At 33.8% G+C, this 25,374-nt stretch overlaps 1 protein-coding gene across 2 annotated transcripts in view; it reads left to right on the top strand.

The window, feature by feature from the left end:
* The window catches only part of ARID2 (AT-rich interaction domain 2), a 186,272-nt gene that overhangs the window by 67,455 nt on the left and 93,443 nt on the right, over window positions 1–25,374 (top strand). For both annotated transcript variants that reach the window (XR_002735471.3, XM_023231168.3), the window contains exon 4: window positions 20,779–20,912. Coding sequence is in view for 1 of the 2 variants with exons in the window: in XM_023231168.3 (XP_023086936.1) it covers window positions 20,779–20,912 (134 nt within the window). In the remaining variant the exon portion in view is untranslated. The remainder of the gene's footprint in view (window positions 1–20,778; window positions 20,913–25,374) is intronic.

Here is a 25,374-nt window from a genome sequence, read left to right on the forward strand (position 1 = left end):
GTAGAATCAAAGAATTGTTTCTGTCTCTTTTATGCCTTACGGTTCTGTAACTTTAATTTTTTATGTTTATATTTGTATGATATAGATTCAATGTGTTCTTCCAGTTTAAAAAAAAATGTTGGAATTTGGATTTGAACTAAATTTAGCAAAAACTGACACCTTTATAATATTAAGCCTTCTAACTCATGAAAAGTTTAAATTGTTTATTTGGTTCTCTCAGTACTGTTTTATGATTTTCTTTTTAAGGGTCCTGTACATTGTTCTTTGATTTATTCCTAGATACTTAATTGTATGCTTTTATTTTATGTTTGCTGTTATATGTAGAAATATAACATTGTATCCAGCAATCTTGCTGAACTCCTTTATTAATGATAATAAATTAGTAAATATGTCTTTAAATTCTTTTGAATTTCTTACTGCGGAATGCTGTTGTTCACAAATGTCAATTTTATTTCTTTCATAAAAACTTTATCTTGGCTACCATTTCTAGGACACTGTTCAACAGAAGTTGTGGTGGCAGGCATCTTTGTGGTATTTCGTGTTCTAAAAAAACTTCCATCATTCAGATATGATTTTTTTTAATAATTCCCTTTATCAAATAAGGAAATTCTGTTCCTACTCTGAGAAGAGGTTTTTCTTTGTTTTCTTTTTTATCTATTTATTCGTCAGTGGACGCTTGGGCTACTTCTTCCTTTTGGCTATTGTGAATAAAGCTGTTACGAACATGACTGTACAAATAATCTTTTGAGTCCTTGTTTTTCATTTATTTAAAGGTGTTTACCCACAAGTGAAATGGTGGATTGTATGGTAATTCTATTATTAATTTTTTGAGGAACTGTCATGCTGTTTCCCATAGTGGCTACACCATTTTATATTTCCACCAGCAGTGCACAAGGGTTCCAGTTTCTTCACTTTCTTGCCAGCACATTTTCTGTGTGTGTGTGTGTGTTTTTTTTGGTAGCAGTCGTAATGGTGTGAAGTAGTAGCTGTGTTTTCTTTTAATTGAAAATAGATACTGAATTTTATCAAATACTTTTAATGCATCTATTATAATATGATTTGTCTTCCATATTTTTTAATGTGGCAAATTACATTTTTAAAATGTTAGGACAACCTTAAATCCTGGTATAAATTCAACTTTTTCATAAAGTTTTATCCCTAATATATCTTCTTGTATTTGATTTGGTAATACTTTGTTTACAGTCTTATAACTGTCTGTCTATTAATATATGTGATTTGGCCTTTCTTTTTTCTGAAATGTCCTTGTTAGGTTTTAATATCAGGGTTCTGATGAACTCTTCTCCTTATTTTTGGAAAAGTATATGTAAGATTGTTGATTGATTGATTGATTGATTGAGAAAGGGTCTCATTCTGTCATCCAGGCTGGAGTGCAGTGGCCCAATCATGGCTCACTGCAGTCTGGACCTCCCTGGGCTCAGGTGATCCTCCCACCTCAGCCTTCCAAGTAGGTGGGACTCACAGGTGTGCATCACTGCGCCCGGCCCAGGTTGTAATTTATTTCTCAACTATCTGCTATAATTCCCACCAGCAAGGAAGTCATCTATGATCTAGTTTTATTTGTGGAACAGTTTGTATTACAGATTGAATTTCTTCAGTAATTATAGCACTAGTCAAATATTATAGTGGCAGCAGGAACTATAATTAATGTCCCCTCTTTCACTCTTAACATTGGTAATTAGTGCACTTTCCTTTCCACCCCAATCAGTCTCACCAGAAAGTAATCAATTTTATTCGTGTTTTCTGATAAACTACTTTGTCTGTGTTGATTCTCTATATTATATTAATTTTCTGTTTCATTGATTTCTGCATTTGCCTTTTATTCCCTTCTACTTTAAAACCCTTTTGACAAGATGGATGCTCATAATTAATTTTCATCCTTGCTTTTTAATATTTTTGTTTTTGGGACTGTACATTTCTGTCTTAAGTACTGCTTTTAGCTTGTTGCCACAAGTTTTGCATGTTCTAGTTTATTATGATTAAGTTAAAATATTTTTCTACTTTCTACAATATTAGGATTCTTTGTCCTTTGGGTTATTTCAAAATATACTTCTTAATTTCCAAACATGGGAGGATTTCCTAGCATTTCTGTCATTGTTACCTAATTTGTATTGTGATCAGAGAACATAGTATGTATGATCCCAATTGTTTGAAATTTATGATTTAATATATGGTACATTTTAAAATATATTCTATCCATACTTAAGTATATGGTGCGTTGTAACACAGAGTTCAGTGTTTTGTATACAGTATGTCCATTAGTTCAAGTTTGTTAATAATACGGATAAAGCCATATCCTTACTGGGTTGGTTTGTTTCTTTAATTATTAAGAGAGAGAGGTTTTAAAAATGAAACTATGACAATCATTAATTATGGACTTGTCTTTTTTTTAGTTGTGTCAATTTTGCATTCTATATTTTGGGGCTCTTACTAGGTCAAAGGTGAAATGATATCTTCCTGGTCAATTGAGTGTTTTCTAAAATTAGTTAAATATAGTATTATAAAATTTGCTTTATCTTTAATAGAGGTTTTTATGTTAAAGTGTGTTATCTGTTATTAATATAGCTATATCAGCTAATTTGGTTAATTACATTTTAAAATTTCAGCCTTCTGGATAAAAAACATATACTTGAATTTTTAAAGTGTAATTGGAGGATCTTTTTTTAAAAATTGTTTAGTCTGTTTATATTTAATACGGCTTGTGACGTATTTGGGTTTAAGTCTTACTTTGGGCCGGGAGCAGTGGCTCACGCCTGTAATCCCAACACTTTGGGAGGCTGAGTCAGTTGGGTCACCTGAGGTCAGGAGTTTGAGACCAGCCTGGCGAACATGGTTGAAACCCCATCTCTACTAAAAATACAAAAATTAGCTGTATATGGTGGTAGGCGCCTATAATCCCAGTTACTTGGGAGGCTGAGGCAAGAGAATCGCTTGAACCCCGGAAGCAGTGGTTGCAGGGAGCCAAGAGCGCACCATTGCACTCAAGCCTGGGCAACAAGAGTAAACCTCCATCTCAAAAAAAAAAGTCTTATTTTGTATTTTTGTCTCTCTGCTTTTTTATAATTTTTTTCTCTTTTTTATCTTGTTTGAATTAACTGAGGAATTTTTTCATCTTTATTCTTTTTTATTAATTTATTATTTACACTCACCCTTGACTTATCAATGTCTAACACTTTATACTTTTATCCCTTTCCCATAAATCAAAAGACCTAATTGAAAGACCTTAGAGTACTTTATACATGTAACTGCCTTTATATAACTATGTGTGTGTGCGTGCGCATGTGTGTATATGTATTTTATATATATGCTATATATGTCATAGCATTGTGTATTTCTATTGTCTATATTTAAATCCCAGAGGACAATATATATACATATGTATCAGCAAGATATTCTACATATATATTTTTTTTTCATGGCTTTTTATTACATCTCCATAACTCCATTTATAAACTTAATCTTTTAGTGCAGGTCTGCTGGTTTTTAAAAAAAGGTCATTTGTTTTTTAGGAAATATTTTTATTTTTTCTATTCTTGCATTTTTGAAGCAAATGTCTTGTTTTTCCTCTGACTACCTTTAATAATTGTTTTCGTCTTTGGTTTTTGATACCCCTATGTTATAAGCAGTTATGAATTTTTAAAAATTTGCCTGGGGTTTTAATCTGTGTTTGATAATTTCAGCATCTGGAGCACTTTTGAGTGTGTTTTTACGGAAGTCCCCTTTATCCGTGGAGGGTTTGTTCCAAGACCTCCAGTAGACACCTGAAACTGCAGGTAGTATAGAACCCAGTTGCCGTCAATCAGAACACGTTTCTATTCATCTTCCACCCATACACTTAATGCCTTTTCCACACACACTGTGGCCATAATGTTTGCAGTTTGAGGTGCAACAGCAAAACTACCAGTTTATTTTTCCTTCTTCACAGTATCAAGGATGGAATATTTGTTCTTTCCATAGAGCTCAGCAACCTCAGCATATGATTTTTTCTTATTAATTTTCAAAAATTATTGGAAAATATGAAGAAAACATCTTGCATAAATGACCTACATTGGAACCCTTTGCTCTATCTCTTTATTTCATGGAATTTCTAATGAATTTTGAAGGGATACAGTAATGGAGGCACACGTAAGTGTATAATTTGCTGAAATGAGGCTGGTGAGATTCAGACAAATAGGTCATCACAGAAGTAGTAGACCTGGACTCAGTGTTAGGAAAACTAGTCCTTAGGTCTGGTCTCTGGTAGTTAGGGCTAATTGCAGCACCAGGGATAGCTCCCAATGTGTTGTTTTTTGTAAGGGTGTTACCCTAACGGTAGAGGGCATTCATCTTGCGTACTTTAATTGGTTAAACAACCCTAGCTTCCCTGATGGTAAGATATTTTTCTTTTTCATTTGGCCAGAGCATTCAGTTTTACTGTCTGAGGTCGGAAAACAAAGTGTGGTTATTAAATAATGAATCTCATTTATAAATTATGTGGTAGAACTGACTCTGAAAAATTTCTAATACTCTGTTTACCTAGCTATTATTTTTGTCTTGAATAATTTAGCATGGTGATACTTTATGCCCCCAGCCCCCTCAGCTTTCCGGGGCACTTTCCCCACAGATTTCTTTCTTTCTTCCATTTCACTCTAAAACTTACTATCTTGTAATTTTCCACCCCTGTCCTTTTTTTGATGTGGAATTTTTATATTCTGCAAGGTTTTATTTTTTTTTATGTTTCATTTTTTTAACCTGGAAGAGTTCTTAGATTATTTGAGAAATATAAATACATTTTATAATAATTTTAGAAATAAATTCACATATTTATGAATGGTGGTATTTAGTATGGGAGTGTATTGTATGTTTTGCACCTTCCATGTGCCAGTATCAAAGTCCCATCTAGAACACTGACCCTGTAGGGGATCATTTCTACCCATTGTACAATCACCTCAAGTCTACTCCTGTTCTCATGAGGTTGCTACTTTCTAGCTGATGATACTATGCCATAGGAGGCTCTGGATATCTTATGATAACTCTCTTATATTGTCAGTTTTTTCTTGTGGTACTCTGCTCTGCTTTCTTCCTCCATCTTCCTTTTTTTCCTCCTATTCCTTTATCCCTTCCTCCTCTTTCATACTTCCCAGTTTATTTCTTTCCTGTCTCTGTGTGTGTGTGTGTGTGTGTGTGTGTTTGACGGTGTCTCGCCCCGTCGCCCAGGCTGGAGTGCAGTGGTGAGTGGCATGATCTCGGCTCACTGCAAGCTCTGCCTCCTGGGTTCATGCCGTTTTTCTGCCTCAGCCTCCCAAGTAGCTGGGACTACAGGCAGCCGCCACAGCGCCCAGCTAATTTTTTTTGTATTTTTAGTGGAGACGGGGGTTTCACCCTGTTAGCCAGGATGGTCTCGATCTCCTGACCTTGTGATCTGCCCGCCTCGGCCTCCGAAAGCGCCTCTCACGGCGCCTGGCCTCTCTGTTCTTTTCTTTTCCTCTTATCTTGTTTGTTCTTCCCTTCTTTATTTTCTTCTCTTTATATCCCTCCTTTTCCTTTACCTGCCTTTCCTGTCCACTTCCTGTCCTTTCCATACTCTTTTTTTCTAAATTAAAGTCTCTTTTCCTATATAACACTACTACTGCCTCAATAAATGACCATATCCTCTCTTTTATTCCTACAAAAGCTGTTTTAAATATTTGTTATTTGTTTAAATTCCCCAGTCTCCACTCCTGTCTACTGTACTCATTTTAGGTATCTTCCTAATGTACTGAGAAAATAGAAACTGACATTTAGGTTTCTTTTTTAAACTACTTTCTCTACCACTTAAAAAAGGATTCATATCTTAACTAAGTTTTTCTCCTTATTCATAGGACTCCGGAGGAATAACTTCTCTATGTTTACTCCTTTTTCCTTGATAGAGTTTTTACATATATATTGAATATATTTTACATATATTCACTTACAAATATTTTAAATAGAATCATACTGTATGATTTTTTCTAATTTTTGCATAGTATCTAAAATATTTTTACATGTTAATACGTATTCTTTTACACCACTATTTTTATGGGCCACATGGATTTTTCTAGCATAAAACTTAGTGTAGCAGTTCCCTGTTTATAGTTAGGTTGTTTTTTTTCCTTATAAGCAGTGACGGTTTGATTTTTTTTTGGTAAATCTTTGAAACTATGTATCATCTCTATATAAATCTATAATGATGTCTTTGAATGAATCTTTGAATAACATTTTTATTTTATTTTGGAGATGAAGTATTGCTCTGTCGTCCAGGCTGGAGTGCAGTAGTGCAATTTCGGCTCACTGCAACCTCTGCCTCCTGGGTTCAAGCCGTTCCCCTGCCTTAGTCTCCGGAGTAGCTGGGATTACAGGTGCATGCTACCATGCCCAGCTAATGTTTGTGATTTTAGTAAAATGGGTTTTCACCACATTGGCCAGGCTGGTTTGAACTCCTGACCTTAAGTGATCTGCCCGCCTCGGCGTCCCGAAGTGCTGGGATACAGACGTGAACCATTGCGCCTGGCCAACATGTTTATTTTCTTAGTGTTATTTGGTAGGAGAAAGATCTCTGAGATCAAATGATACTCATATTTTTAATGCTTTTATAGAGAATATTGTTAATTTATCCTTCAGAACTGATATAACACTGTATATTTCTACTCTGTGTATGAGTTTCTGTTTACCTAAATCTTTGCCAAAACCGGATATTATAATTTTTCAAACACATTTCACATTTTACATTTGTGTTTCTCAGGTGCATCAAATATTACTTTGTTTTAAAAAAATCATATCAATCCTTTTTGTAATGACTTAAAGTAGTTTAAGATATATACATACACACACACACATACACACACACAGTTTTCTAGGTTGTTGTTTATCATTTAGCATTGTGTTACATTTTGCCTAAGTTTTTAAATTTTATTTTATTTTACTTTTATTATTTGTTTATTTTTTGACACCGAGCCTCACTCTGTCATCCAGGCTGGAGTGCAGTGGCGTGATCTCGACTCACTGCAACCTCTGTCTCTCAGATTCAAGTGATTTGCCTGTCTCAGCCTCCTGAATAGCTGAGATTACAGGTGTGCACCACCACCAGGCCCAGCTAATTTTTATATTTTTAGTAGAGATGGGGTTTCACCATGTTGGCCAGGCTGGTCTTGAACTCCTGACCTCAGGTGATTCACCTGTCTGGGACTCCCAAAGTGCTGGGATTACAGTTGTGAGCCACCACGCCGAGCCGTTTTTAAATTTTAATGAGATAAATATCTTAGTCTTTCTTGAAGATAATGACTTCTTATGCTAAGAAGAGCCTTCCTTGCTCTTTAATATTATAAATATATTGATGTATTTTCTTCTTTTAAAAAATTTTATATTTAAATTTCTTACCTGGAATTTGCTTAGTATGACATGAGGTAAAAAAAAAATAATTTTTTTGTTTTGCACTAATGATTTATCCCAGAATTAATTATTGAAAATGCTGTTCTTTCTTCATGTGTATATGAAATACTAGCTTTTTATATCAGAGAATTCTCTGTTCTGTTGGATTCAGCTCTTCATTTTGTTTTAAATATTGTATCTTTTAATATATTATTTTTAAAGTTGCCCTTTTTATTGAAAAGTCATCAAGCACATTCTTAAAAAGAAAAATACTCAAATAATGTAAAGGATGAGAAAGTCTCTACTATGAGGCTAACTGCTATTATAGTTTCTTTATTTCATTCTAAAAATACTTGGGTCATCTGCAAGCATATAGCTAATCTCCTTTAGAAATACACCATATACACAGTTGCTCTGTACCCTTTTTTATTATGTGTCACCAAATACAGATCTAAATGATTTTCTCATTTTTTACAGCTATATAGTAATCCAACTTAAGAATCTAAAACAATAGTTTATTATTGTTTGAATGTGTTTTTTTTCTAGTATATTATTGTCAAAAACTACCATAATATTCCACATCCTTGTCCTATTCTTTGTCAACATGCAATATAGGATAAATTTCTCGGAGTGGAATTTATTGGGTAATAGACTGTGACCAGTTACAAACAGTGTAAATCAGTCTTGGCTAATTTCAGAAGAAGAGATATTTACAGGAAATCTGGAAAATCAGGAATTAGTCTCTCACCTCCTACTGCCACTGCTTTGAATAACCTATGTTTGTTCTTCCCTAAAAATTCAAAATTTCAGGCAGGAGAATCCATCTGGGCAAGGTGTTATATGTTCATGTTTTAGCTGCCTGGAATTGGAGAGTAGGCTTTTTTCATGCTTTTAGGATTTTTAGTGTAAGCCAGACTCTAATGCCCATCACTTAAGCAAGTTCTTCTAATAGTAAGGTACTTGAATGTGGGATATCAACAAACAAGCACTAAAGTTATCATTTTTTATTGCTTAGTATGCAACCCTTTTTCTCATACAAACATTTGGAGTAAACAATATAAGAGCTCTTCAACGTAGTAAATTGTAATGGTTCTACTTACACCTGTAAATACTTTATTCATTCTCTAAGGGGAAACAACCCAAAGGTTCATAAGTTACTTCTTCCATTCAGCTTTAAATCCAGGAACTCTTGGTGTTTTCCTCTAGAAATCTCTTTTCTTCAGACTATGGTTATATTTTTAACAGTGAAAAATTGAGGTACTCTTCCTAATATATTAACCTGGGTATTAAAATAAAAATATACAAAAAGTAAATTTTAATAAAGTGAAATAAATTCTATTTAAAATTTTATTGTAACTACATAAAAAGCTTTTATGATCTTTTAAAAAAGTATTTTATTATTCTTATTGTTTGTCTCTTCCCATAAGACTGTTAGCTTCATGGGGATGGCAGTATTTGTCTGCTTTGTTTACATAGTATTCTAAGCATATGAAGCAATGTCTGGCACATAGTAAGTGCTTATTAATAAGTATTTATTGAATGAATTGTAGTAGGCTTTAAATCACTTTAATAATTTGTCATGCATTGATTTGAAGGTTTCTTTTTAGATTCAGTTTATTTTTATACTTGCTTTTCCTCAGTGGAAGAACAATACATGGATGAACATGGAACAAATGCATCATTATGTACACTTAATAAGTCATGATCCCTTATTTTAAAATCCCAGTTATCAGTGATGCACATTTTTTTTGTTGAAATTTATTTTCATCTTGCCCATCAATTTTTCTTACAAAATTTGGGTCAGTGTAATATGTAAATCTGTTAGATCTTTACAAAGTAGAAATAATGCAACTATAAAGGAAGAAGTAAAGAGGAAAATAGAATAAACCTGTTATTATAAAAGCAATAGTTGGGAGTCAAAAGATACTATTGAAAGTTGACATGTCAGATGACAAAATAAGAGAATGGGTTAAGGCATTGCAAATGTATAAGTACCAAGATAATCAATATAACAAAAACACAGACTTTACTAAACACCAAAAGATACAGAAAACAAAATAAAAGAACAAAGCAACACATTACATAAATTACCCCATCACGACTTTAGCTGAAACCCATAAATTTAGTTTTCTTTTCTTTTTTTTTCCCTTTGAGACAAGGTCTCAGTTTGTTGCCCAGGCTGGAGTGTGGTAGCACAATTATGTCTCACTGCATCCTCTACTTCCCAGGCTCAAGTGATTTTCCCACCTTAGCCCTCCGAGTAGCTGCGACAACAGGTGTGCACCACTACACCTGGCTAATTTTTAAATTTTATGTAGAGATGGGGGTCTTGCTATGTTGCCCAGGCAGTCTCTAACTCCTGGGATCAAGCAGTTCACCCACCTCAGCCTCCCAAAGTGATAGGATTACAGGTGTGAGCCTCTGTGCCCAGAAAATTTAATTTTCATACTGAAAATAGACTCAACAGTTAAGAAAAATATAAGTAAGAATAAAATTAAATAGATACAATAATGTGGCAGGGTAAACCAAAAATGGAATGAAAACAGAAACAAATGAATCAGTACTTCAAATAATATACCATTTATCTGAAGACACAAACAACTGTAAAATTAATATTAAATTCTAGGTTTGTTTACTTTAGGATTGAGCAAATGTGCAGTTTTATTGAGAATAACATGAGCCAGCTTTCTCAGTACTGGAGAAAAAAGTTTAAAATACGGAAAGAGATAACTGTGATGTTGAATTGATATTAGCGGTGTTGCTATGATTTTATCCTTTTAGAGATAAAGAAATTTATAAACATGTGTGCATGCATTTGTTTATATGTCTTAGTTTTGTATGGTGAAAGGTCCTAGAAGTAAAGATACCTCTTTAAGCAATGAGCACACCTAGTGTCCAGATAATTGGTTTCTAAATAGCATTCATCACTGAAAAGAAGCAGTGTTTCTTGGGGAGAAAGAGGGATTCTAGGGCTGAAGCAGGGAAAATACAAGATAAGCCTGGAATATCTTATTGTGCTATAAATATAAAGTAAGAAACTGCTAACAAAGATGATAAGGACACATCAAAAGGATATAGGAGCCAGCTTGAAAGGGATCCCAGTGGCCCAATCTGGGACAATGTCTAAAGGATACAGATGCCAAATCTGGGATAACTTGAGCATTTGACTGAATAACGATAGGAATGTAATATCCATGAAGTAAGAGGAGACTCTGAATCCATGATGATATAAATAATGAGTGAATAAATGGGAGAGGATGGAAAGTACTCACAGTAGAATGCCAACTAAATGTTGATGGAATAATGGAGTTAGAAAAATTACTTTCACAGTGACTTAGTCAAGAATCAATGGATGCTAAAACTAGTAGGTACAAGGTTGATAAGGAACAGGATACTTAGACTGAAAGTGTTTATCTGTAAATTAGTGAGTAATTTCTAAAAGGAAAAGGATAACTGCATAGTGTGGTAACCTAGCAATCCCAACCTTAACAAAGTAATCAAAGGAAAAGTGGCAACTGTGAGACAAATAGATATGTTGTGCCTCTTAATATATACACTAGGGTAACAATTCACATCTGTAGTATTCCTTCAAAAAATATATTCTCTATATCTGATTTAATTATAAAGAAATATCAAATGAATCCGAATTACAGGACATTCTACAAAATAACCGCCCTGTAGTCTTGAAAGATGTCAAGGTCATGAAAAACAAAGAGAAACAAGTTACTTTTAAGTGGTTCACACACAAAAAATGTGTGTGTTAGGGGGTGGGGGACAAAGAGAGAAAGAGAAAGAATGATAATAGGATAAGGTAAATGAAGCAACATATAAACAGTTGGTGTATCTGGATCTGAATGAAGGATATATGAATTATTTGTATTTGTTGTAACTTTAAAGTATGAATCCGTAACAGTATAAAAGTTGTTTTTAAAGGATTCAAGCCTACAGAAACTTAGGGGAGGTTTTTAAATTATTTGGAAAATTCTTTTTTCTGGCTCAGTGTAGATACAAGAGTTTTGTTCTATGTGTGGCTTCCCCAACATCCCCCTCCCTGAGACAGGGTCTTGCTCTGTTGCCAAGGCTGGAGTACAGTGGCACAGTCACAGCTCACTGCATCCGCAACCTTCTGGGCTTCAGTGATCCTCTTACCTCAACCTTCCCAGTAGCTAGAACTACAGGCATGCACCACTACTCTTGGCTAATTTTTTATTTTTTGTAGAGATAGAGTCTCACTGTGTTGCCCAGGTTGGTCTCAAACTCTTGGGCTCAGGTGATTCTTGCACCTGGCCTCCCAAAGTGTTAGAATTACAGGCAGGAGCCTGTGTCTGCTGAAGAGTTTTAGTATATGAGTTTTAATATATGACATTTGCACGGTATTTTCAGCCACAAAGGCAAATGATAGAGAGAAAATAGTTTTTAAAAACACCCTTTAAAAAAATGTTCCATATTGTGTGGATTTCTTTTAAAAGTAATTACTTTCTATTTATTGTTAGAATTTCAGCTTTATTGTAATGGGTAGATTGTCTTTATTGCTTTGTTTTCTAAATTACCTGCTAGGTGAGATACTGCTCATCATCTCATGTTATCACAGGAAAGTTAGTAAAGTTGGGGCTTTTGAGAAGTAAGGCATTTAACTCTTAAGATGGGCATCACTTAGAAATACTCTTCAGCAAGAGTACTTGCATCACCAAGAAACACTGTGTGGTAAAAAAAGTTTTTTTTTCATGAGTCAATTCATTATGTGATCATAAAAGTCATGAAGTAATTTTGCTGTATGTCAAAAACCTTGTTTACTACATCGAAATCATCTTGTAACACTTTTGGCATTGCTGACTTGCAGCTTCTTTGCTACATTGGTCTGCCTGTGAATGACATAATAAATGATTTTCACATGTCTAATCTTACCCTGTAATCTTCCCTTCTTTTCCCTTTCCTTCTTTTTCCTTTTCTTTTCCTGGTGTCCTCTCCCCTCATTTTCTTTTCCAATTAAAGCACCTGCTTATTCATTGTGGCTTTAAGTAGAAAAAAACATGTTTTTCTGAAAAGTCTTTTTTTCTAAAAAAATTATTTGCTTATGAGAACATATCTTCCATGGTACAGCTTTCCTTTAATGACTCACTAAAAAGTAGTTCTTTGTGAATTTTGTTTTTGAAAGAGAATCTAGTAAATACCATAAGCTCAGACATGTTAGAAACATCTGTACTTGAATTCAGCTATATAGAAACCTCCCACACAGTGTAATTTGCTCTAATCCTTGTTTCTTCAACTCTTAGTAGTGTTTTCTTATCATTTTCCCACAGCATTTGTTTTTCTGCCATATCTTCCATGTGTTAATTTAGCCATTTTTATGAGAAAATGAAGACATTTTTCTTCAGTGATACAGAAGTTAGCTTCTGAAATGACTCTTATAAATATTTATCAGTATCCTTGCTTGAGGTAATATTTCATATTAAACTGTAACAAAGTACTTCAAATTCTGGATACTTAGTTGTAAGCATATTGCAAAGCATCAGGTAACAAAAAGTATAGCATTAACCTAGGACAAGGTTAATCATTGTCGGAGCATGTAAATTTATAGTTTAGATCTTCTTTTGATAATATAGAAATCTTTTGGCCTTCTTTCTTATCTGATTGCATTGTCATTGTTTTTATTTCATAGTATGGTTGACAATAGGTTCAAGTGAGAAGTGTCTACTCTGCCATTTTATTGTTTAGTTTTGTTTGCATTATTCAAACTGGTTTCTTTGGAGGAATCTATTAAATTTAATTGTCCTTTTTGTGAGAGATGGTTTAATTAAAGTTAGATAATACATCTTTAAGTTGACTTAACCTAGACACACAAAGACATTAGTAAAAAGAATATAAAGAATGAGTAAAAGTTCCACTTGTCAAAAGCTAACAAATGAGTGAAGGTTCCTCTCTTACGTGATCCATTTTGTCTGAAATGGGATGAGTAACATATGGAGTGCCTGATATATGAAGTGAGGGAGAGAGGAGGCAGTGTCAATCCATAAATTAAATGTCTTTCCCTACTGGAGTATCTTATGTGTGTGTCCCACTTTGAAGGACATTTCTTCCCCAGAGGCAAGTGCTGTGGCTGACGTTGGCTTGTGAAGTCCTGAGAAGGCCTGTACTGGAAAAAGGAGTTACATTGGAAATTCTCAGAATTGCACAACAAAGGAGTCATAGGAGAGATCCAAAAGTAGAAGTATTCTGAGATTCTTCATTAATAAAAAATTTTTTTTTTCCAGCGAAGCATGGAGGATTTATTGTATTAAATTGCCTTTGGCATCCTTTGTTTACCTAATAACATTTTTCTTCTTTGATCTACAGATGAGTTTAATTGTTATGAAATTTTCAATATTGAACTATTACTGGATTTCCACAATAAAATCTTACAGAGTCTTGGGTTGTGGTGGTTGTGTTTAATAAGTAAATTAGTTTTACGTGTGTGTGTGTGTCTGTGTGTGTGTGTATGTAGTCTTTTTTTTTAACTGCAACTTTTATGAAGTTTATCAGAGTTTTACTAGATTACGATTTTCAGCATAACTTCCAATCTTTTTCTGTGGTTGGCAACATTTTACATAGCAATGGAAATGTCTGTTCTTGGAAAGTTTGAAATAATTGACTACTGGTTTTTTGATGTTAAAAAAATTTTTAAATTGTGAAACATACCATGCACACACAAAAAAGCTTAATACATCATCTAACCCCCCACCCCTAAAAAATTTAACCTTACTAATACCTTTGAAGCCTCTCTCTGTAGAATGACAAACTTTAGCTTGTCCTCTAGGTGATAATCATTGTGTTGCTTTTCTTTGTCATTTTACTACATACTTGTCTGTTGCTACAAATATGTTCAATTTTTTGCATGTTTCTGATCTTCATATAAGTGGAATTATAATGTATTCTTCTGAAATTATTTTTTTTTACTTACCATTTTGTTGTTGATAACTATTTGTATGGGTCCATGTCAATTTGTTAATTTTTACTGCCATATAGTATTTTATTGCCTCAATATGCCACAGTGTTTTTATCTATGCTTTCTTTAATGGATGTTTGTGTTGTTTCCAGTTTTTATTTTAGGGTGTATGCTTAAGAGTGGATTTGCTGCATCATAGGATAGTCTTTATTTTCTCCTTTTTTCTATATATTTATATTTGCTATCATTTTTATTTCCCTATGGTAATTTTGAAAGTAATGACCCTGATTTTAATTTTTGTGTTAAGCACTTGAAAAAAATTTAGAAACACAGCTGAAAACCTATTTTTACCTTAATATGAACTGTGAGAATAAACCTTTTGTTCAGTCTTCCTATACAAGTAACATACAGAGTAGAGCTTAATTCATACTACTTTTCTTTACCCATTTATGTGGAAAAGTTCTTGAAAATTCAGATGAGGAGTATTGTTTCCAAATTATTTTAATAGTTTTACATCTTCATATTCTTAATTACCAATCACAATTGCTTTCTCTTGTATATATAATAGTTATTATTGAGACTAATATCTGAGTTTACTTTCTATGCTTGTTATTAGTCATCTGTATTGCTACTTAACCATTCTGTAATTTTAAAAAAATTTCCAGCTTTACTGAGGTATAATTGACAAATAAAATCATATGATTTTAAGCTGTACAACGTGATGGTTTGGTATACATGTTTTGTGAAATGAAGTTAGTTAACACAGCTGTCAGCTTACCTAGTTACCCTTTTTGTTTTGTGGTGAGAACATTTAAGCAAATTTCAAACAAAGTATACAATTCAGCATTGTTACCTATAATCCCCATCCTGCATATTAGATCCTCTGAACTTATTCGTATTGTAGCTGAATGTTTGTACCCATTGACCAACATCTCCCTTTTTCCCCTATCACTTCCCCTCTTGGTAATCACCAAGAGTAATTTTGTTCTGTGTTTCTAACCATTTCTTAAGTTTGATTCATCTATCAGACTCTTTGTTTGTTTTTGTGCAGAGAGCTATGTGACTTTATTCTTTCTGAGTCTGCATATCTGAAAATGAATTTCTGTTGTCTTAGGTGAGAAACACAATTGGGTAGGAAACTCCTGTGAAATAACCTTTCTTCCCAAACTCTGATATTTTTTCATTATCTTCTGGCAATTAATTTTGGAGGGAAATCAGAGCCTGATTTAAATGTTCTATGTAATTTTTTTTTTTTTTTTTTTTTGGCGGGGGCAGGATGGTGGTTCTGGATAGTTCTAAGAATCTTCTCTATTTTTGAAGCTTAAATCTTTGATCAAGATGTGTCTCTTTTTCTATTTTCTTTACGTTTTGCCTGGTGACCCATGTACCCAGATACCCTAGCCCCAGGGAACTTTTTGATGTTTACATCCTTTCATGCCTTTCAGTTAAAGACATTCTTCTGTTACATCAATGATTTTTGCCTCTGTTTCATTTTTTCCGGTCTCTCCTATAGGAATACGGGTTTTAAAATTTTTTCTTTCTGCGTTTGAGCTTTTATTTATCATACATATCTTTCATTTTTGTCCACTACTTACTTCCATTAGTTTATTTCCTTTCCTTATAGAACAGTTTCTCAGGCTTACTTTGTACATTACTGATGTGATCTACACTGTCAAATTTACTCTTTAATGCTCTCTTGTATCTCTCTCTTTTTCTCTCTCTTTTGGAAATCCTGGCAGAGAAACTTTATTATTTTTATGGTTTCCAAGCTACTGTACTTGATTTTTTTGCCCAGTGTTTTCATCTTGAAGTTATCACATCAGTGTAGGTCCCTGTCACTGGATGACACCAGTCATTCCATGCTGGTGCTTCTCATAGTTGCTTCACATCCCCTTGGTCTTTGGGCTCATTTTGACAAAGAAGTTACAAGTTGAAGTTTATAAAGGACTTTGCTTTCTTGGAAAACCAACTATTTCAACCCAACTGTCAATAAATCTTTTAAAAAGTAGTTGTTACTCTCTGGTTCCCCTTTTGAAACATATTGTCACTTTCTGTAGCTCCCCAGGAGCTAAGGGAAATCCAAATTCAACTTGCCTTTTTAAGTGTATCGGCCTACGATCCACCAGACCATATTACTCTCTCAAGATGTGCTTTGCAAGTTGGCCTTGTGGATCCTTGAAGTTGCTTTAAATTTATCAGAATTTATAAAAGTTTTTAACTGAGAAATGATGCTAGTATCTCTTCATTTTTCTCTCTAAAGTTTATTGTAATTGGATTTAAAGGAAGAAGTGAATGTGAGTCCTTGCCCTATCATCTTTTTTTTGTAACATTTCAAAAGGTTTTGTTAATATGGAAGTGTTTCTGTCATAGAGTTAATTTTTTTTCCTTGATTCAAGAGTAGTCATTTTGACAAAGTTTTCTTGATTGGTGGTGGTGGTGGTTGTTACAGTTTTAGTTTCTAAGTATTCTACCAAAATATTTACAGATGATGTTATATAATATCTGAGAATTGCTTTAAAAAAATCTGGGAGAGATTTGGTCATCAAGATAGGTAACTATGGTTGTGATAAAACAAGATTGACCATAAATTGATATCTATTGATAGATACTATTATGCTAGTTTCTATACTTTTGCATATGGGTTTGGAATTTCGCATAAGAAAAAGTTAGTTCTAATTTTACAAGAATTTGATTTCTTCTAAGAAAGAAATTTCTTGAATTGCATTGTAGTTAGAAAATGTGCCCTATACTACATGTAATCTTAAATTTATTGTAGTTTTCTGTGTGAATTGATATATGATCAGTTTTAAAATTTCCATTAAGATTCTAAAAGGAAGTCATTATGTGTCCAGTATCATCTTGGTGATGATATTCAAGTCTTCTGTAACCTAATTTATTTTTTTGTCTACTTAATCTGTCAGATATTATAAGAGATACATTAAATTTCCCCACAGTCACTATAATAGTGCTCATATTATTTGATGCTGTTTTGAATGGACTCTTTTTCCCCCATTGTATTGGTTACATTTAAGCTTTTTCTGGATTACAATATTTCACTAGTTTTGAGTTAAATATGTAGTGTACTAGTTAGGTTACTATAGGAGCTCAGCAAATACTTTTTTGAATAATATGTTAACTGTTCGAAGTTATGTCATCGATTTTTGAGGAGAAAGAGAAAGAAATGTGCAGTCTAGCATTTGTAGTTTAATGGGTGGATACAGTAGATCTGTTCATGTGTAAACTCAAGGTTGTGTTAGAGAATTAAACCAGAACACTTGCACTTTGAAATGTAACTTTGTGTTTTAGCTGTGTTCTCTAGTTGGTTAATACTTTTTAGCTTTTAGAAGTATAACTGAAAAACCAAGAAAACCGACTTTGTGCTTATTTATTGAGAGAGTGCCAAAATCTTTTTGCATCTCAGTTGGAAATATTTAATAATGACAGTGAGAACAAATACTGGCCTTCAAGTCAGGGAAATAAAAATTTCAAAATCATAACAGCCTAAATCATAAATTTCTGGAGATTGGAATTGTGCAAAGAATCTGCTTGGAAGAATACTGTTAGACTATTACAAGGGACTAGAAATGATGTATTTTTAAAACCTAATGAAACTTTGAATTATATAGGGTTTTATGTATATAATAATATATATGGTTTATGATGAGTATATAGTGTTGTCAGTTCACTCCACATCCCTTATGTTCCATTTTGGGTGTTTTGGAAGGGACGAGTTCCTGTTTATAACCTTTCTTTACTAACAATGTTGTTTTATCTCCCGGCTGTTATGAAAAGTGTGTGTGTGTGTGTGTGTGTGTGTGTTTTGAGACAAAGTCTTGCCCTATTGCCCGGGCAGCTGGAGTGCAGTGGCGCAATCTTGGCTCACTGCAATCCGGCCTCCCAGGTTCAAACAATTCTTGTACTTCAGCCACCTGAGTATCTGGGATTACAGGTGTGCACTACCACGTCTGGCTAATTTTTGTATTTTTTAGTAGAGGTGGCGTTTTGCCATGTTGACCAGGCTGGCCTCGAGCTCTTGGCCTCAAGAGATACGCTTGCCTCACCTCCCAAAGTGCTGGGATTACAGGTATGAGGCACCGCACCCGCCCTGAAAAACATGTAAATTTTAAATCTACTGTACTAAATGATAACTTACGAAGAGCATCCTAAACCTGTTATTTAGTGATAGGATTTTGATTTTAAAATTCTAAATCTTCATTGTTATTTTGATTAGATAACAATTATTTCATAAAGATTATTTATCTGTAGTCTGTTTTAACCATTCCACAATGAGTTCAAAGAATTCTAAAAGATTGTACTATCTAAAATACCTCTATGAATACTATTATCCAAGTGATTTTATGTGACATATATTACCCTTCATTTGCAGAAAAGATGCCACATAAATTTTGAGCAGCTGTGTTTCCAGTTTACTGTTTATGTCTACATTTATATATATATATATTTTTTCTGTGATACCTGCTTTAACAATTTAAAAAGAATGGGCTTGATTCATTTACCTATTTAAGTTCATTGTGGGTTTATACTAGAGAAGGACTGCCCCCTTTTAATCATCTTTTTGTTCTGTTTTATGTTTTTAGACTGTAAATTCTATCTGCAGGGGACATACAGTCAGGTTGAAATGGGTACACTTGCCTACCATTTTCAGTGCTCAAGAGTTATATCTGTGTGTATGTCTCGGCTTCAGTATGTTTTATCTACAACCATAAAGAAAAATATTGGATTCATTATCTATCAAGCTACCTGCTAGGAAAGAGTTTCTTGCTCAAATTAGGCTTATGTGGGGAACTTGGAAGTAATGGAAAGGGACAGTTTAATTCTTTTCCAGGTTCAAGGATGTGAATTATCGTGCCTTATAAAGCTGGAAGGGGAAAATGAGGAATGATAATGATTTTTCATGCCATTAGTTTTTATATTTATAAAATTATAGCTTCCATTCATCCCTCCTTGAAATTTAAGGTTTAGTACTAAAAATAATACTTCCAGGATAATCTTACATGTTCATTGATACCCACCTCCCCTACCTCAGCTGTCTTAAAAAAGCAGAGGGTAGGTAGCTGCCGAGCTTTTTTTTTTTTTTTTTTTTTTTTTGAGACGGAGTCTTGCTCTGTCGCCGGAGCTGGAGTGCAGTGGCCAGATCTCAGCTCACTGCAAGCTCCGCCTCCCGGGTTTACGCCATTCTCCTGCCTCAGCCTCCGGAGTAGCTGGGACTACAGGCGCCCGCCACCTCGCCCGGCTAGTTTTTTTTTTTGTATTTTTAGTAGAGACGGGGTTTCACCGTGTTAGCCAGGATGGTCTCGATCTCCTGACCTCGTGATCCGCCCGTCTCGGCCTCCCAAAGTGCTGGGATTACAGGCTTGAGCCACCGCGCCCGGCCTATGCCGAGCTTTTAAAGTAGCTCCAAATGGACTCAGCACTTGCCTAGATCGGGAATGCTAGAAGGATTGATCTGTAAAATAATCACATGTAGAACTTTTCTTTGGTACATGTAAGTTAGTGTATATCAATCTGTTTAACTTCTTACCTGTGAAGTATAGTAACAGCTATGTTAGTGTTTGACATGGTTTCGACCAATTGTTTCCCTGTTTTAAAATCACATCTTACTTGGGAATCTTACTATAAACTGGTAGATGATGAGGTATTATGAATTTGAAAATTCAATCCTAGTTAAGATTGATTATACTCAGTAATGGTGGTACAGTGGGGGGATACACTGTCTTATAAATTGGTCAAAATGTATTAGGCATACTACTTTTGGATTGCAGTTTGGCTGTATTGATGTCTAAAATGAGCATACCTTTCTAATATCTATTAAGAGAAAATACTCAAACAAGTGTACAGATTAAGTTTATTACCAAAAAAACAGAACTGAAAATACCCTAAATGTATTGCTAGAGAACTATTTGAATTCTAATGTATCAATAGGATCAAATACTGTATAGCTATTACAGAAGAATGAGGTAGTACAGTATGTGTTGGTATATTTAGACCTCTAAAATATATTATTAAATAAAAATATTCTCAGAAAATATACTCAGGTTTGCACATGAGCCTGTTGTTACTGCTGATAAGTGAATTTGTAGAGGTCAGGGGTTAGAGAATCTTTTAATTTTCACATTGATTTTTGTAATGACCATATATAATTTTTACAAATAAATAAAGGTATTGTTCATCTACATGTAGTTTTCATCTGATATTCTCTATTTTTTATTGTTACTTGATTAGTGGTGTGGTCTTTTCTGAAAATATAAAAATACTTTTAGAACCATTGCATTGAGTTTATCTGTGGTTTATCTTGCTATAAACTGAAGTTACTGTTCTAATATAAGAGGTTTATGGTATTTTGTTAATTTTTTTAGATTATTGTTTAGAAAAGGAAAACATACGTAGTGAAAGTTAAAAATAAGATAATAAATCTATTTTTAAATGTTTGCTGTGCTGTTTTTCTGTTTTAGTTACCTAGAAAAGTACGAGAAAGTTCATCATTTTGGGGAGGATGATGATGAGGTACCACCAGGCAATCCAAAGCCACAGCTTCCTATTGGTGCAATTCCATCTTCCTACAATTACCAGCAACACAGTGTGTCAGGTAAATATCACTGCAAATTAACAGGATATAGGTCCGCAGTTTTGAATTAGGAAAATAGACATCATCCAATGAGTTAGTCCCTTCCTTTGCACATGAGAACACTTAAGGCCTTAAAGTAATGCAGCTTTCAAAGATTGACATCTAATTGGTATCAGAGCCCTTTCTATCACAGATTGCTTGAGAATTTTAGTTGCAGGAATTTTTAGTTATAAAACACTTTCAGTTTCAAGTAATGATTTTTCCTTATTGCTCTGACTTATGATCAGTTTATCCTAAATAGTCACTAAAATAAGAAGAGGAAGATCCTGTTAGGAATCAGGAGACCAAGAATTTTCTTATAGAGTCTATTAGATTTTCTGACATTAATGGGATTTCCAGCATCAGAATTCTCAGAAATATTTCTAATTATTCTATTTTCATGCCATGGTACCAGGAAGACTTTTTTGCACTTGTCATTCTTGTAATGGTTATAGAGGAATCCACAGCTTGAAAAGAGTTGGACTCAAATTGGATAAAAATCGTTCTTAAGTGGAGCAGACAGGGCTCCAGTTTTCAGTGGCTCTGGAGGTCAGGACTGTGATGACTAGGAAGAGAGGTCTAAGGAGATAGACATCTTTGTTTTACCACTCACTAACATTTGGCCTAAAAAAAAAAAAAAAAAGAGAGATAAAGATACTTTTTTTTAAAGCTATGTTCTTTATAAAAATTACAATTATTCTAAATATTTATTATTGTTACTGTTTACTGGTACTAGTTCTGTACTCTTACAGGTTGTCCTTGGATTTATGCTGTCTCATTTGTGGACTATCATCAGTATCATCCACTTTTTTTTTTTTTTTTTTTTTTGCATTATCTATTTTCATAGTTTCTTAAAAGTTGAATTTGACTTCGTATTTCTTCCCTAATCAGTAATGACTAAAGAAATAGAATCTTCTTTTAGAATCTGTGATCTCCATTAGAAGAGGCTTCATCTGATGCTTTTGTATAATTGGGGTAGGAGTGAAGCAGGGAGTGCCAACCAAACCTAGCTTTGTTTTTAATGAATAATTTTTACTGCAAGAACCAAGAGTAAAGGAGAATATTTTAAGTCACCTTTAGAAATGCTTGCTAATAGTTTATGCTGATAAGATAAAATGGAGTGACTTGTTAGGTGATACGCTGCTTGTTTCTAAAAAGAGCTAATGACTATTATCTAATTCAAGGATGTTATAAAAGGTATTCCTACATCGAATGAGATGTTGTACTAATGACCTTTAAAGATCATTTTCAACTTACAACTCTGTGTGATCCGTGTATTACAATAACAGCAGAGCTATTTATCCTTGTATCTTAAATAGAGTTTGGTGTCTGCTACTACTATTCCCAAACAAACACTTTTCTGTATTTCTATTGATCTGCTTCAAGAAAGATCATGTGAAATATTTTTGGTATTTCGGAAGCCTATAATGAAAGTTACTGATACAGCTACACAGGTTAAAGGAATGCCAGAATTGCTTAACTTGTTATAACAGCCCCTTTCTGATATCCCATTATATGTCTGATTTGTTTTAAGAGAATCTAAACAGTTATGATTTATATGTAACATGTTTAACAAAGTCAGGATTGGAGATTCATGAAGAGGAAGAAACTGGGAACTGATGGGGAACATCAGATTACAGAATATCTAATTCAAACTGAAAAGGAGTAGAATTTCAGGGCAGCATTTATACTTTATATTTTTCTAGAAAGAGCCATAGCAACATCATGACAGTATTCTAAAAATTGACATGATTATCAACATATAAAGCAAATAAGTCATTAACTCATTTTTCTTTTAACGTGTTATTAAGGAAAATAGAGTAAGCTCCGTGTGTATGTGTGCGCATGTGTTCTAAAAAAAAAAAACCCCACCAAAATGAAATTATCTAATGATAGATTGAGAATATTTAAAGAAATTTATTTAGAACTTTGAGAAGATTTGTGTTTACATCTTTGGTCATACAGCCTTATTCCCCTTGTAGCTTTGGATAAATGTATTTATCCAGAGGTGTTTTTATTGTTAACATTAAGAAAAGCTGTTCTAAAATATTTTGAATGGTAGTATAATAAATTTCAGTGGTTAGTAGTGCTAGAATATAAAACATCATACACTAATAGAATGTGGACCTGAATTTGCCTTTGAGGATATTGACTACTTTTGGCCAATAATTAAATGGCAAAAAAAAATTATGGATTTTGCTTTAAGCTTTAAGATTCTTCAACATTGGCATCCATACATGGTGGTTTTATCATTCATTTGCATTTCATACTGTTTTTGACATTGCTTACCTAATATTTTGGTTTCCTTCTTTCTCTGCTTTTTCCTTGGTATTGATTGGATACAATCATTTCTGCAGAATTATTGGGTGGATTATTATTATTATTATTTAATCCAACTCAATCGTTTTAATAAAGTGAAGCCAAGTACCTGGTCCATTTGCATTTTTGGTACTTAAATTTTGGGTTTCCTGCAGGAAGATATAAAAATTTTTTATTAACTATATTTGAGTAAAGATTTTCTTTAAGTGTTACATATTCTAACAGACATTTGGACTACAACAATCACTGCCAATGTATATGGACAGAATATATCATAGAATTTCTGCAGTGTACATAAACAACATTCCAGGAACAAATCTCCCTTTCTTCTAAATTGAAAACAAAGAGAAGTGACTGCCTCAGATTAAATTTGTCAGTAGCGACCCACTTGTATAAACTTTAAATCAAGAATGTTGAAAATATGGATGGGCACGGTGGCTCACGCCTATAATTCCAGCACTTTTAGAGACTGAGGCTGGTCGATCACCTGAGGTCAGGAGTTTGAGACCAGCCTGGCCAACATGGTGAAACCTTGTTTCTACTAAAAATACAAAAATTAGCCGGGTGTGGTGTTGCATGCCTGTAATCCCAACTACTCGGGAGGCTGAGACAGGAGAATTGCTTGAACCCAGGAGGCAGAGGTTGTAGTGAGCCGAAATCCACAGCACTTCAGTAGCCTGGGCGACACAGTGAAACTCTATCTCCAAAAAAGTAATAAACTTCCCACCTCATTCTGATTATAAAATTATAGCTACTCAACTGTATCTCTTTGAGGGAATGAAAGGAAGATCTTAACATTTTGTAAGCATTTTCTCCTACATAATTATCTTAGGAATCTTTACCAAGGAATCTTTAATTCGCCAAATAATTATAATAAATTGGGGCTTTCACTGTTATCTGGACTCCCAAATGAAGTGGACTTTGCTATTAATGTATGCACTCTCCTATCAAATGAAAGCAAGCACGTCATGCAACTTGAAAAAGATCCTAAAATCATCACTTTACTACTAAATGTTTAAATATAATTAAAGGATATTTCATAATTGTTATGTTTATTTATCTTACTCTAATTGAAGATGTCTTTGACAAAGTCATTCAGGTAAGGATGTATTGAATGGAGTGTCTGTCATTTTACAGTAGGAAATAGAACAATTCTAAGATCATATGGAAAACACATAAACTTCAGGACTGTGACAGATAAGGAATATGGGTTCCACATTTTTTTCTGTTCAGATTTACCTGAAAGCTATGTGGAATCTAAAAAATGTAAATTAATTATTACTAAGACTTGGCTTATCATCAGTCCAGTTTGCAGTATAGAATATGAAAGTCTGCTCCTATATTCATAGAAGTTTCATTACTTTTTCTCCAGATATTTATTTTATGTTACTTATGAGAAATTTCATTTATAAGGATTATCAAAAATGAACAATATATTCTTACTGTCCAGTTTTAAATGTTGTAAAGAATCTGTGTCATAGCCATTAATAACTGTGTTGTAGAATTTCTTCATTGTGTTGGAGACACTCCTAGAATAGTTTAGAATTGAAGAGATGTGTCTCTTCAACTGTCTGCATTTCGAAATGAAATTCTTTACTTACATAATTTTCTTCTGTGGTATGTTGTGACAGTAGATTTCTACTTGCACCCTACTTAAAGAGATTGTGTGTGTGTTTTAACTTTTAAAATATTCAGGTATTTCTGAAATATTCTTTCGTTATTGTTGTTAAGAGATAGGTCTCACTCGGTTGCCCAGGCTGGAGTGCAGTGGCTTAATTGTAGCTCACTGGAACCTTGACCTCCTGGACTCAAGCTATCCTCCCAGCTCAGCCTCCCAAACAGCTAGGATTACAACACACACCACTACAACTAGCAAATTGTTAAATTTTTGGTAGAGACAGCATCTCATTATATTGCCCAGGCTGGTCTTGAACTCCTGGCCTTGTGATCTTCCTGCCTCAGCCTCCCACAGTGTTAGGATTATAGGCATGAGCCATCATGCCCAGCCTGAAATCTTCTTAAATGTTTAAATTTTAGTTTTTTGCCTTTTTCCTTAAACTTGTTACAGCTTTATTTGAAACAATGTACTTGTGATATTTGTCTCAGGACATAGTTGCCAAGGTCT

Source organism: Piliocolobus tephrosceles, chromosome 10, assembly GCF_002776525.5.
Source record: "Piliocolobus tephrosceles isolate RC106 chromosome 10, ASM277652v3, whole genome shotgun sequence".
In the NCBI taxonomy this organism is placed as follows: Eukaryota; Metazoa; Chordata; class Mammalia; order Primates; family Cercopithecidae; genus Piliocolobus; species Piliocolobus tephrosceles.